Here is a 14816-nt window from a genome sequence, read left to right on the forward strand (position 1 = left end):
GGTGCCATCTTCCTTGCTTATGAGAACCACTTCTCTTTATGCAAACAGTTCCAAAATAGAAAAGTAAATAAGTGAAAGTATGCTGTATACCTTACTCCTACCCTAAGTGCTTGTACTGCTTTGAATATTGTTCAACCATTTTGAAAACTGAATTATAGCCTGTTGTATGGATTTCCACTGATTATTCACTGCTTCCCTACTGGTAGATATTTCCTTTAAAAGTACTTGTGTAGAAAAGTGTGTAACTTTTGATATAACATTTAAATGTATTTTGGTATTGCCAAATTGCTCTCCAAAAAAATTAGTTCCTACCAATGGTAAGAAAGAGGAGGAGGATCTTTTGATGTTAAAAAAAGAAAAAAGTAACTTGCTTTAGTTTCTTTATTACCAAGTCATGAGTCACTGACATCTGTAATCCCTACTCCATCCCTCATCCCCAGCAGACTCAGGTGGGAATTGGCAGTGGGCTGGGATGAGGGCGTTTTTTTCACAAATTATTTGATAATAGTTTTTTAAACAGGAAGCTTGGACAGGCATGGTGGCTCACGCCTGTAATCCTAACACTTTTGGGAGGCTGAGGTGGGCGGATCAACGGAGGTCGGGAGTTCGAGACCAGCCTGACCAACATGGAGAAAACCCATCTCTACTAAAAATACAAAATTAGCCAGGCATGGTGGCGCATGCCTGTAATCCCAGCTCCTCAGGAGACTGAGGCAGGAGAATCGCTTGAACCTGGGAGGCAGAGGCTGCGGTGAGCCAAGATCGCGCCATTGCAATCCAGCCTGTGCAACAAGAGCGAAATTCCATCTCAAAAACAAACAAACAAACAAAAAATCCAGGAAGCTTTAGGTAGCTTTAAAATGATATCTTATCAAAATGGCTATCAAATCATGTCAAGTAAGTGGTTTTTAATGATATATTGAATTCAAAGGAAGAAATCTTTCCAGTATCTTGATTGGAATGGCCAGTAAAGCATAGATGGAAGGATAAGTGTTGACATTTATTGAGTTCTTACAACTTATGTGAATTAAGTCATTGATTCTTCCCAGTAACCTTCTGATGTAAGTGCTGTTAATGATCTCTGGTTGGCAGGGAAGAAAACTGAAGCAGAGGAAACTTCATGCATGGTGGAAATGGGCTTCTAATTCAAGCATTCAGTTTCCAGAGCCCTTGCTCCTAACCATTTTAATCTGAGGCCAGAGCTCAGGGAGAATTGACATCTTTCAAGACGAGAGGGTACTGAGTCCAGAGAAGGCAGACCAGAGCAAGAAATCCCAGGATAAAGTCCTTTAACAAGAAGCTGGAGGAGGAGAGATTAGAGGGCCCTCCTGGAAAATATTAGGTGCTACAGAGAGGCCCAGAGGATGACTGGAGACAGGCCACTGGATTTGGCTACTGAGAAGTCACTGATGACCTGTTTTGTTTGAGACAGGATCGTCCTCTGTTCCGCACTCCCTGCAATCCCCCTCCCCCGTTTTCCCCCAGGCTGGAGTGCAGTGGTGTGATCTTGGCTCACTGCAGCCTTGACCTCCTGGGCTCAAGCAATCCTCCTGCCTCAGACTCCTGAGTAGCTGGGACTACAGGTGTGCACCACCATGCCTGGCTAATTTTTTATATTTTTTGTAGAGACAGGGTTTTACCGTGTTGCCCAGGCTGCACTGGTGACCTTTTGAGCAATCGTCGGTAGAGCAAATTTCCAGGGGTTAGGAGAGAGTACTAAGGGAGGAAATGGGCAGGCTTGGCATGAAATAAATGACAAACAGGACAGTGTATGAGGTTGGCAGCAGGTTCAATTAAAAATTTGCCATTTCAGGGAAGACAGGGTAGCCTGTACCCATTGATGGACCAAGTAAAGTCAACAGCCCAAAACAGATGGTGTGTGGGGGCAAAGCAGAAGGGCAGGAGGGTTAGCGGGAAGAGAAGGGGCCCAGCTCAGAAGGGGAAGGGAAGAGGACCATGAAAACGCGGCACTGATGTGGAGAAGTCCTCTTTTCATCTGAAATAGGGGTGTCACTTTGCTCCTGACCTTATTATGCTAGAGCCACTGATGTCCGATGGGGAAGAGAGCAGGAATAGGAAGAGATGGCCCAGGCTAAGCCCTCCCTGTGAGTGCACTGCTGATTGGGCTGCCCCTTTGGAGCTTGGGCACTGGTTCACTCCTCTTTCCATTGGCCCTTGATCTGGAAGGGATGGGAAGTTGGGTTTATTTTGTTAGAGCCTGGTTGTCTGTAGCAAGCCTTTACTGTATTATCTCCAAGAGACCTTTGTGTTGGGGCATAGCACTCTGATGGAAGATGTAATGCTTTCAGGGTAACTTATTTTCTCCCTCATCCATGCTCTCAGATTGCATTACAATTATGTAAAATATGGAGTTCACCTTTACTGTCGATGTGGAGGGTCCCCTGTGACTTCATCATAAGATCCTTGCAGACTTTAGGACTGGAAAGGGGAAACCATGTTCAGGCTGACTTTCTTTTAGAGGAACTCTGAATCTTGTAGTTGATTATGTCCCTCTTTGTCTTGGTGTTTAAGAAGCTTGGACTTCAGTTTGCATCCAGCCTATCTTTGGGTGGCATTTGCATAGGATTTGGTGGCATGCAGGTGTTTGAGCCTTGCCTCTGACTTCATCTTTTTTTCACACATCCTCATTAAAAGCAAAATGAACCTAATGGCTTTTTACTGAGGGTCTCAGAAAGTACAAAATACCTTTGTATGGTATTTCATAAGGCACAGTATGAATATTTTTAAAAGGAGGAAATGGGACCAGCCTAGGCAACACAGGGAGACCCCATCTCTACAAAACATTTTTAAAAAGGTAGCTGTGGTGGCACATGCCTGTAGTCCTAGCTACTCGGGAGGCTGAGGCGGGAGGATCGCTTGAGCCTGGGAGGTTGAGGCTTCAGTGAGCTATGATCATGCCACTGCACTCCAGCCTGGGTGACAGAGCAAGACTGTCTTGAAAAAAAAAAAAGAGAGAGAATGGGAAATTCTATCCTACTTTGTAATGGAAATGTCATATTTTCTCATTTTCATTGGGGAAAAAATGGTGCTCTTTTGCACAGTTAACATATCTGTAAGATTCCATCAGCATCTATCCCATGTTTAAAATTCGATTTCCTCTCTGTTCATAGCTGGTTGTGTAAAGCCACGTTTCTCAAATGGACAGACTCCATTGTAGTAAGCAAAAAAGCATTTGCAATCTGAGATCTAGACCTGGATCTAGACTCCAAGAGGAGTTCCAGATTTACTAAGGCTGACCCAAAGGGCTGAGATCCCATTTCTCCTTGGCCCACTTTCATGCCTTGTCCCAATAATAACCCTCAGTAAAGGAGCCGCGTGGTGTTTCGACTCAGTTTTGGGGTTGGCAGATGGGAGCATGGGGATGCCTGTGGTCAGTGATCTGTGAGATGAGGGTTCCCCAGGCTGGTTGAGACCAGTTCCTTCAGAACAATACAGCGAACTTTTGGGACAATGACGTTGAGGTGGATTTCATGCCTTCCTTGAGTCACAGTAGACTGAGGCTTGTCCTATGGAGCGGGCTTGCTGAAGAGTTGATGAGGAGTGAGTGTACATTCTGAAACTACAGAAAAGTTGCAAACAGGTCATGTGCCTTGTCATTATGGAAAGATAAATGACAGCTCTTCAGTGTTACCCATGCTCCTGACTCAAGGGTTATTTTGGAGGCACCTAGAGGTCCTGCTGAAGAGACAGTGCTTGACAATCTGGAGAGTGGCAAAGAGCTGATACCTACAAATGCGGGAATGAGTTTGTTAGACTCAAATATTCTAGTGGTGAGACAAAGAAAACAAAAACTTGAGGAACATCTCTATTTTCACCTCTTTTTACCTGTGGGGCTTCAGCTAAGATCTCCTTTCAGCAAAATCTCTACAGATCTCTAAAATTCAAGACCCAGCTGGCCTCCTTCCCAGTGAGAGAATGTTCTCCAACAAGTTTTCTTGGAGGTCATCTCTTCCTGCCTGTGCTTCATTGGCACTCAAAACATGGTATTTCTCCATGCCTGTTTGCTTCTAGTCCATCTCTCGGGAATTTCTCCATATGTTTCCCTGGCCTGTCCTCTGTGTGTCACTCAGAATAAATCAACTCCCTCTTCTATATGACTTCCATCTAAATGTTTAGATGGGAGCTAACCTGCCTCTCCTAAACTTCCAGGTCATATGTAGCCACTCCTGGCTAGCCAGTTTCTCATAATTGGCTATATATGGTTTTTCTAATCCTTTCACCACCTAGTTTACTCCTTCTAGAAACTGATGTCAGCTTATCAGTGTCTCTTCAGAATGCATCACTCAGAATTGATCATAGTATTCCCACAGATGTGGTTTAACCTACCAGAGTACACTGGGATTGGTAACTGACTTCCTTTGATTACAAAGCTTTAGCTCCTTCTGTTTTAACCAACAGAATCACTTGGCCAGGTAGACAAGGTAACTCTGTGTAGAAGAAGGATTCTAATCCTTGCTTTGTCAAATTGACTTCTCCTGTCTATAAAGTATGGTGATGATCACTCTGGGAGGTTTTATGGCTCACATGAACTCCATGCGCACCCGTTTCTTATAAATAATGCTTTCCTTGGTTACCTCATGGGGCTGTTTTGATTTAAACAAATAAGCAATACTATTTTATGAAGAATTGTATAACTATGCAGACCAAGATAGTGTTGGCTTTTTAACTTACTCAACTCACTGAGTAAGCGTTACTAGTTCTAAAACTTTGGGGCAGGATTTTACATATATTTTGAATAAACTGTGTATTAACGTAAGAAAGATCCTTCTGATTCCCAGTTTCCTTAATAAGTATGCCAAGTAGTTTCCAAGTCATTAATGACCAAAACAGAAGAGAACACATCTAAATCCAAACATTGAGGTACACATCACCACGAGTTTCCTCTGCCATGACATAATCAGCACAGTGGGCATGGTGTTCCTTCTGACTGTACCCTCCTTCTAGGGTTACTAAACTGGGCTTCAGGAGTGCCCTAGACATAAGGAACTTTTATCAGAAAGTAATGCAATTATATCCCCAGTGGGCCATCTAAGATTACCAGATTGGCAGATCAAGGAGATGTGACGCCCATAAAAGGCAGTGGCATTCAAATGCAGATGCCTTTCCCAAACAAGATAGATCTTTAAATCTGAGGCATTTCCCTAGGCTGGTAATCCTGTCAGTGGGTGAAAAATCATGGATTGAGTGCCCACTATGTATCAGGCATGGGCATGAGGGTTACTAAGATGAACAGGAGCCTGACCTCCCCTCAAGGAGGGGACGTGGGCAGGTGTTCTTGGACATGCCTTGTGTGTCCATGCAGCCTTGGTGATGGCTGCCCTTCTCCCTGAGTGCTTGCTTGCACACTCTCTCCCCAAGAGTCCACTCTAGGAGGGCACCTGCCGGGCTCTTCAGCCAGTAATAGATCCTTGCCCTCTGGGTGGGGATGGAGTGGGAGCAGGCTTCTCTCTAGGTTCTTGTTACTACCGTTTGCCAAGGCTTCTCTCACAGTGAGCTGCTTGATACGCACTTTTTTGTTACTTGTTATTTCTGAGTCTAGATTCTTCTGGGAATCCAGTGTCTATACTTGTTCCCTCCTTGTTTAGATTTGAACTTTCAAAAATCCACTATAAACTATATGTGTTCTAAGCTTTGCAGTCTAAAGGTCATTTTCTAGACAGAGAAGACAAAATTGACATTCTGTTTGCTCTGCATCTTTCTACCGTTTGTTATACTCTTTGCTTTAGGCACTGGACCAGCTCCTCTTTAATCATATATATAAAATTTTTTTTTTTGAGATGGAGTTTCACTCTTGTTGCCCAAGCTGGAATGCAATGGCATGATCTTGGCTTACTGCAACCTCCGCCTCCCAGGCTCAAGCGATTCTCCTGCCTCAGTAGCTGGGATTACAGGCGCTACAGATGTGTGCCACCATGCCCAGCTAATTTTTTTGTAGTAGAAACAGGGTTTCACCATGTTAGCGAAGTTGAGCTCGAACTCCTGACCTCAGGTGATCCATCTGCCTCGGACTCCCAAAGTGCTGGGATTACAGGCATGAGCCACTGTGCCTGGCTTATTTATATATTTTTTGAGACAGGGTCTCCCTCTGTTACTCAGGCTGGAGTGTAGTAGCATGGTCTCTGCTCACTGCAGCCTTGACCTCCCAAGCTCAAGTGATCCTCCCACCTCAGCCTCCCAAGTTGCTGGAACCACAGGTGTGTGCCATCATGCCCAGCTAATTTTTGTGGTTTTTGTAGAGACAGGGTCTCACTATGTTGCCCAGGCTAGTCTCAAAGGACTCAAGTGATCCTCCAGCATTGGCCTCCCAAATTGCTGGTGTGAGCCACTGCACCCGTCCTAGTAATTTTTGAAGCTTTAATTTCTTGTCAGTCTCACAATATTTGTATATTGAGTCATGATGTTTTTGTATTTACCTGATTATAGACATTTGGAGGGAAAAAATTTGTGCTGGTTGGTGCCATATGCTGATACCTTGATCTGAAGATACAGTTGTACCTCTGAGAGGAGGACCTGGCTTTAAAATGCTCCTGGACTTTACTTCTGTTTACCTGAGGCGAGCATGATTTTCCACAGCTTTTAAATGTCTAGTTCCTCCGCATCAAATCTTTAGCACGTTCGTGCCATGGAATGAGTCTTAGATTCTGTGGTGACCTCAAGAAAAGCATGCATTCTATCTTGACATCACTGTCCCAAATGTAAAATGTTTTCTCTAGAATTCCCACTCCCATCCCCCATAAGATACATGCCTGATTTTGTAAAATAGTTCCTTTATCCTTTTTGTCAGCAACAATCTGAAAAAGAATAAGAATTTGGGATGCAAACACATTCTAAGCAGAGGGAAGAGCTTTAGCAAAGACAGAGAGGCAGGAACCAGCCTCAGGAAGAGTGGTAAAGGGAGTGGACAGTGGTGAAGGCTGGCATCCCAGGTGAGCCTGTCTGTAGTGGGGTTTTCTTTGCTATTGCAAACAATGGATTGAACAAGTTGCAGTGGGGTTTGGTTAATAGATTGCTCTGTACCTGGAGCTGACAAAATTGGAGGGCGTGCATGCTGTTGTGTGTCAGGTATTGCAGTGGGTTCCATTCCTATTGAACAGGCTTCATCCTCACAGTGGCCCTGGAAGGAAGGAGTCTACCCACAAGAAATGGGGTGACCTGGGTTCAGTTACTTGCCAAGGTCACACTGGAATTGGGAACACAGGGTTTTGAAGTTTGACTTGAAAGCGTGTGATCTTCAGTAAATGTTTATAGGATTCATTGCGGAGAGACAGGGTAGATGAAAATGTTGAAACCTGTTCATTGTCCTTGCATGAGATACCAAGAATAGCAAGTGACAGTGAGAAGGAAGGAGAGGAGGAATCTTGATACTTGAGATGGAAATCTATTTGGTTCCTATTATGGGACCGTGGTAGCCCCCATTGTTCTCTCTTTATTTTAAACACCCTATTTTATATATATTTTTGTGAACTCTTTAATACACCGTATTTAATATTTGTCTCTTTCTGCTAGAATGTAAGCTTTTAGGACAGAGACTTTGCCTTTGAACTGTGCCTGGTATGAACTAGCCATTTAGATGAAGGACAGAAAGAAGGATTAATGGAGAAAGAAGATGAAAGAAGAATCTAAGGAACACACGGAACACTTGAAAAACAGAAGCTAATGTTGAATACGAGTTTACTTAGAGAGTTTGGAGTAATGCAGGATTATCCTGGTGGCTCAAAACGGGGAGCCACAACTGAAATTAGGGAGACCGTTGTAATCACTGGGGACAATAACCTGGAATTGTCTGCTTCCAGGTTTGAACAAGCTCTGTGATGATAATACATTGTGAGAAGGAATCCATGTGAAAAACAAGCAGTCTTCGTTCTTCAGTAGATTCTGGAATGTCCTGGGTGTAATGGGGGCATCAGACAGTTCTTGTACATGAATGTCATCACTCTACCTCATGGCAGATGTGCCCCCATCTTTTTTTCAAATTGTACTTGAGCTGAATGCTCTTGGTGTACACCGAGAAGTACCATTCAACAGCGCAGGAATCGAGCTTTTGGGTCAGCTGTGGAGGTGCTTTTTGAAGCTAGGTCTCCCTTTACTCTTTCTTCCTTTCTGAGGGTTCTTAGGGGGAAGCTTCTCAAATCTCAGAGCCAGGGAGGGGCATGGCTGTTTCCCAGCAGCTGGTAGGCTTGTATCTGCTCTAGTGTCTGCCTTCACTGTTAGGACACATAGGCCATCGGGGTTGTGTTTCTGAAGGCGGTCTTAGTCCAGAGCTCTTGGATATATGATTAATAGTGATATGTGTGCCTGTGGGCTGGAAGAATAATTGGCTGAAGGATAGGCCATTCCCTCTGGGAATGGAGTGTGATTTGGGGGGGAGAGACTTGTACATTTTCGTGTTATATCAGTGTTTCTTAACCTTGTTTTCATGATCACCTTCTCCAAGAGTTGTTTTAGACATTGTTCCTAGTTACCTCCTATCCCCTGCTAGATTTAGTACAGAGGAATAAGATTTTGTTGGGTAGGGTTGAGCTTTGGAGGGTCCCAAGTTTTTGTATTGTCTTAAGATTTTTTTTACCATTGGTAGAAACCACCACAAGAAACACTTTTCACCTCTTTGGGACACTACCACCCCTGTTGAGAATGCATGCGCTACATACTTGTATATCATTTATTTATTTATTTTTGTTTTAAAGAGAGTCTCACTTTGCCACCCAGGCTGTAGTGCAGTGACATGATTATCAGTCACTACAACCTGGAACTCCTGGCTTCAAGCAATCCTCCTGCCTTGGCCTCCCAAAGTGCTAGGATTACAGGCATGAGCCACTCACCTGGCCAATTTTTTTTTTTTTTTTTTTTTTTAAAGAGACAGGGGCTCCCTATATTGCCCTGGCTGGTCTCAAACTCCTGGACTCAAGGAGTCCTCCTGCCTCAGCCTCCCAAAGTTGCAGGATTACAGGCGTGAGCCACCACGCCTGGCCCAGCCTAATTTTTTAAAAAAATTATTATTTTGGAATTGGCTGGGCGCGGTGGCTCAGGCCTGTAATCCCAGCACTTTGGGAGGCTGAGGTGGGCGGATCACCTGAAGTCAGGAGTTCAAGACCAGCCTGACCAACATGGCGAAACCCCATCTCTACTAAAAATACAAAAATTAGCTGGGTGTGGTGGTGGGCACCTGTAATCCCAACTACTCAGGAGGTTGAGGCAGGAGAATCACTTGAACCCGGGAGGTGGAGGTTGCAGTGGGCCGAGATCACGCCATGGCACTCCAGCTTGGGTGACAGAGCGAGACTCCGTCTCAAAAAAACAACCAACCAACCAAAAAAACCCAATTATTATTTTAGAATTACAAAAGAAAGTGAGGGCTAAAGAAAGGTCATGAAACAAGAAAGGACTGATCTGCATTTGAACTGAAGGGTGACTCCACACTGGTGCTCTTAACTGTCCTGAGGAGAGAGCCAAGGGAAGCTCTAAGGGCTGAAGCCGCCACCACGACTACAACAGGATGAGCCCTGGACTTAGGCACAGGAACATGAAGAGGAGCAGGTGAAGCTGTCGGAGGAGGGAGAGCAGAGCAGGCCAAGCGCTGAATGTAGGGAGGAGGATCAGCTGTATCCGATGTCCTGGGAGGCTTTTTTCTTGGTCTTCATTTTCTTCACATGTTGATTGTATCTGGCAAGAGGGATGTTGGAGAGTTTCGGGGAGGAGTCTCCAGCAGGTGTGCCTAGACAGTATTCTCCTCGGTCTCTGGATCATTTGCAAGTGCTCCTTGACGCAAAGAAGGCTGTCAGGCACTGCTTGGAGAATGTGTGCGTGTTTAAGAAAGGAAGGTGGGCATATAAAGAGAGGGGCTGCTGTGGATTTGAAAGAGCCAGGCAGAAAGTCTGCGAAAGCAGCTTGGGAAGGCCAAGAAAACAAATCTTGAAGAAGAATAAAGAAAAGGATGTTTATCAACAACTTGGAAGAGTAATTTTTATTTTACTTTTATTTTTTATTTTTGAGACAGAGTCTTGCTCTGTTGCCCAGGCTGCAGTGCAGTGGCACCATCTCAGCTCACTGCAAGCCCCGCCTCCCAGGTTCACGCCATTCTCCTGCCTCAGCCTCCCAAGTAGCTGGGACTACAGGCTCCTGCCACCAAACCTAGCTAATTTTTTGTATTTTTAGCAGAGACGGGGTTTCACCGTGTTAGCCAGGATGGTCTCGATCTCCTGACCTCATGATCTGCCCGCCTTGGCCTCCCAAAATGCTGGGATTACAGGCGTGAGCCACCGCGCCCTGTCAGGAAGAGTAATTTTTAAGTAAATTAGAGTGAAATTTCCATGAAGTATTAATGAGGTAAGTTTAAGCAATTATTTTAAGCTAACTTTCTTTTGTTGAGAGAAAGAAAATGTCAGCGTTTTTCTGCCAGATGTTGAGAAATTAAAGCTTTTTAGATGAAAATAGTAAATCATTTTTATTGGCCAAAGATTACTTTTTAAAATTGCTCTCAGTTCCTTGATTTTAAAAGATAATGCTGTTTAGCTGGCCTGACTGCATAAAGCTCACTTACTAGAAAAATATTCGAAGTATTTGGATAGGAGAATCCTGTTGCTCCTTTACTTAAAGGAAACCCGTAGCCCAAACCAACAGTTATTTGATGTGGCTGCATTCCTAGTCTTAATTTTTAATTGATCATATGGGGCTTTGAGTTTTGCATGCATGTACATATGAATTTCTTCTGTGCACGTGGTCATATGGTAAGTCTCAAGGACAGCATCACCTGTCCAGAGCTCCCCACCACAACCACTCATTGGTAGAGCCAGGATTTGAACTGAGGTCCATCTGACTCCAGTGCTCGATTTTTCTATCTCATCACTTCCTTGACAAGAACTGCCAACAGAGAAGGTGAAAACTTCTTACTGGGATCTACTAGGATATTTCAAGTTAGGTCTGTAGTCACTTCGTGGTTTGGGGCATGGCACCAAATCTGTTGGACACATTTTGAACAAAGGACGCATAAATATGCTTTTAATGTTTTTCTGCTTAAATATTAATTGATGTCATTTGGTATGAGAATTACCATCACCATCCTGTGAAATATCCCAAACTACTCTAACATAATTTTTCTCTACATTTGAAGAAACGAGAAAATACTTCTTCAGTTTTTTATTATTTAACCAAATTGTGTAGATAGCTGAGAGTAGGAACAGACCTAGTGCAGGCATCCAGTTTAGACTTCCTCTTGGATCGAGAGAAGTTACAGGAACTAACCCAGGCCCATAGCAAAGATAGATGGAGCCAGGCATGGCGCCAAGGCAGAACTCCTCTCACCCTAGCATATTATGTTTTTCTTCAGATTGATCAAAATATATCTCCTAGTTGAGAACGCCCTCACTTTTGGGGGAAAAAAAAATCACCTTACAATTAGTATTTGCTTTCCATAGTTAATGCTTGAGGAGTACTCTTTTCTCCTTTTCTTCTTTGCCTATCCCCTTTCATACCACCACCTCCAGTTTATATAGTGAGAATTTATTTTTCTAGGCACCCAGAACAAGACCCCAGTGTAAAAATGTAGTCAAGACTTAAACGTGTCTATTGGCTGGACGCAGTGGCTCACGCCTTTAATCTCAGCACTTTGGGAGGCCGAGGCAGGCGGATCACCTGAGGTCAGGAGTTCGAGACCAGGCTGGCCAACATGGTGAAACCCCGTCTCTGCTAAAAACATGAAAATTAGCCTGGCGTGGTGGTGTGTGACTGTAATCCTAGCTATTCGGGAGGCCGAGGCAGGAGAATTGCTTGAACTCGGGAGGTGGAGGTTGCAGTGAGCTGAGTTCACGCCACTGCACTCCAGCCTGGGTGACAGAGCAAGACTCCATCTCAAAAAAAAATTTTTTTTAAATGTGTCTGCCAATTTTTGTTTTATTTTCTAAAAGTGCCATAAAAATGGGTTTATTTGATGTGTTGGAGCAGATATATTATCCAAGAATATTTATCTGAGGTATAATAGGAGTAATGGAGGCAGGGGGTGGTGGCTCATGCCTGTAATCTCAGCACTTTGGGAGGCTGATGCGGGAGGATTGCGTGAGACCAGGAGTTTGAGACTAGCCTGGAAAACAAATTGTATTTAAGACTGTCTTTTATAAACTAACCTCCAGGCCAGACTTGATCCATGAAACACTGCAAAGTTAGTCGTCTTAATATGAAAATATAAACTTACTGGATTTTCTTTTGTAATTCTGGTTAAGTAAATCTACAGTTTAAATCAATTATCCATTATTCTGTCAAAGCTGTAGAGCCATTTCTCCAACTTGGGTAAAGGGTGCAAAGGATCAAGAACTGCCATCTCCCTAATGCCACAGTAATTTAGTGAAATCATTTGCCCTCTCTCAGTCAAAGCAGAAGCTTCATGCCTTGGCGTGGCGGGGAGGGGAAAAGAGGCCCTGAAAACAGCCCAGGAGTGGTCTGATTATGTGCCAGGGGATCTCTCAGGCTCAGGTGCATGGTGAGCCTTCAAGAGGGGGACCTGGAGTGTAGACATTTCCACCTACTTGACCCGGGAAACGGGATGTTTTTCCTACCTTGAGAAGTTAAAAGGCTGTTGTGGCTTTTGATGGACACAAAAAGGAACTGTGATCAAGTGTACACTTTGAGTCTGTTTTTTAAGACTCAGCGTTGGTTTTCACTGTTGGGTGACTTACAGGTAAGCTGGCCAGGTTCGTAAATGTCTGTCCTGATCCTGGTGATCAGGCTCTCTCCCTTGGAAAGGACCTGAATGCAGTCCACAGTCCTATATGCTCTGGCACTATGAACCTAGGGCATTTCCCACAGTTCTGCTTGGTTCCTCCGTGAGTGGTGTAGACTGGAACTTGTGGGACCTCTTTGTGACTAAAATGTCAAGATGCCATTTCATTTCTTCCAATGATTAAACCTCCCTATGTCTTATGGACACAGCAGACATTTCTACCTTCATTCCCATTTCCAATGATGTAATTGATTCCCAAGCTCATGATCTCTATCTCCTGAGCATTTCCTATGTATACTTGGCATTTTCACCAGTGCTGAATGAGAAGACAAATGATACTGGATCTTTCCTTCTTCCCAGCTGTGGGTTTTTTTTTTTTTTTTTTTTTGGCGGTGGGGCGGGAGACAGGGTCTCACTCTGCTGCCCAGGCTGGAGTGCAGCGGTGTGATCATGGCTCACTGTAGCCTCGATCTCATGGGCTCAAGTGATCTTCCTACCTCAGCCTTCCAAGTCACTGGGATGACAGGCATGCATCGTCAAGCCCAGCTGAATTTTTTATTTTTAGTAGAGACAAGGTCTCTCAATGTTGTGCAGGCTAGTCTCGAACTCCTGACTCAAGAGATCCACCCAGCTCAGTCCCAAAGTGCCGAGATTACAGGTGTGAGCCACTATGCCTGCCTCAGCTGTGTTCTCCATAACCCTGATTGACCAGCCACTTTAAGGGGACTCCAGGACAAGGGATAGCTTAAGAACTTGGGCATGTGATTTTTTTCACAATATTTTGTTTAAATTTTATTTTTTCAATTATTTTAAATTGGGGTCTGTGGTCTTATTAAAAAGGGATCTTTCAAAACTTATGTTTAGTAGTTTTACCATGTATAATAGCATAGCATTTGTGTTGGTAAGTTGGCCTTTATTTTTGAATTCTGCAAGTAAAAAGTTAAACTTTCTTTTAGTTTTATCACATGTTTGGGTGTCGGGTTCAATTCTAGATACTAAGAATCTGAATGAACTAGATGCCTTTCCTGCCTGTAAGAAGTCTAATAGGATAGAGACTACATAAACAGAATTTAAATATTGTACAGTAATTAGTACTGAGGAAAGTGTGTGTGTGTGTGTTTAGTATATAGTGTGTATTTGGCTGAATAGAAGGCAAATACCAGAACTTTCCAGTCAACAAAACTATTGGAATGTTATGTATTGGCCAGGTGAGATACTCTGTAAAATAACTGCATGTGTCAGAATCCTTTCCCCAGCTTTTTTTGGAATAGGGTGATTAATGACTTAAACCTTAAAGTTTGAGTGCCATATTGTAACATACCATTAAATCCTTGTCACTTCCTGTGGATCATGAAATCTGATGTCTCTTGATTGATGTTCTCTCCTTGTCAGTCCCAGCCTCTCCATGTTCTGTTCAAAATTTTGTATGACACTGTCTTCACCAAAAATTTGTTATTAGTTACTGAAGTTGTAACGGTTAAGTTTGCCATTGAGCTCTATTGAGTGTCATTTACTACACTTCACAGCTGTGGTCTTAATGGCTAGTGAAAGCAGAGCGTGTTGTGAGTCGGCAGTTTCTGGTGCTTTTGTGAAATTCTTCTAAAATGAGTTAACCTGTATTTCAGATTGCTTCCAAGTATGATCATCAGGCAGAAGAAGATCTTCGCAATTGGATAGAAGAGGTGACAGGCATGAGCATTGGCACCAACTTCCAGCTGGGCTTAAAGGATGGCATCATCCTCTGCGAGTGAGTTACAGCCCTCCAGAATCTGTTTCTGCTCTTCCAGTTCTTTCCACGGCCTTCTCTCTCACTCTCCTTCTCAGCCCAGGATGTCAGACCTTGATATTCTACAGATATCTTTAATGCTTTCCCTTACTGATGCTAAAGGGAGCAACTTGATATTTCAATCCTTGTTTTTGTGTGCCAGTAAATAAGATGTCTCTCATATTTTTCTTTTCAGACTTATAAACAAGCTACAGCCAGGCTCAGTGAAGAAGGTCAACGAGTCCTCACTGAACTGGCCTCAGGTAACAGCCAAACCAACCACCTCTGGTTCTAGTTGGTTGCATTTTATGTAGTGAAAAC

The 14816-nt window shown here is 43.6% G+C and overlaps 1 protein-coding gene across 2 annotated transcripts in view; it reads left to right on the top strand.

Moving 5' to 3' along the window:
• Positions 1–14816, top strand: part of CNN3 (calponin 3) — a 29999-nt gene that overhangs the window by 9081 nt on the left and 6102 nt on the right. For both annotated transcript variants that reach the window (XM_009425247.5, NM_001280279.1), the window contains 2 exon segments: positions 14356–14477; positions 14692–14758. In XM_009425247.5, the coding sequence (XP_009423522.1) occupies positions 14356–14477; positions 14692–14758 (189 nt within the window).

The sequence above is a fragment of the Pan troglodytes genome, chromosome 1, assembly GCF_028858775.2.
Source record: "Pan troglodytes isolate AG18354 chromosome 1, NHGRI_mPanTro3-v2.0_pri, whole genome shotgun sequence".
Lineage (NCBI taxonomy): Eukaryota > Metazoa > Chordata > Mammalia > Primates > Hominidae > Pan > Pan troglodytes.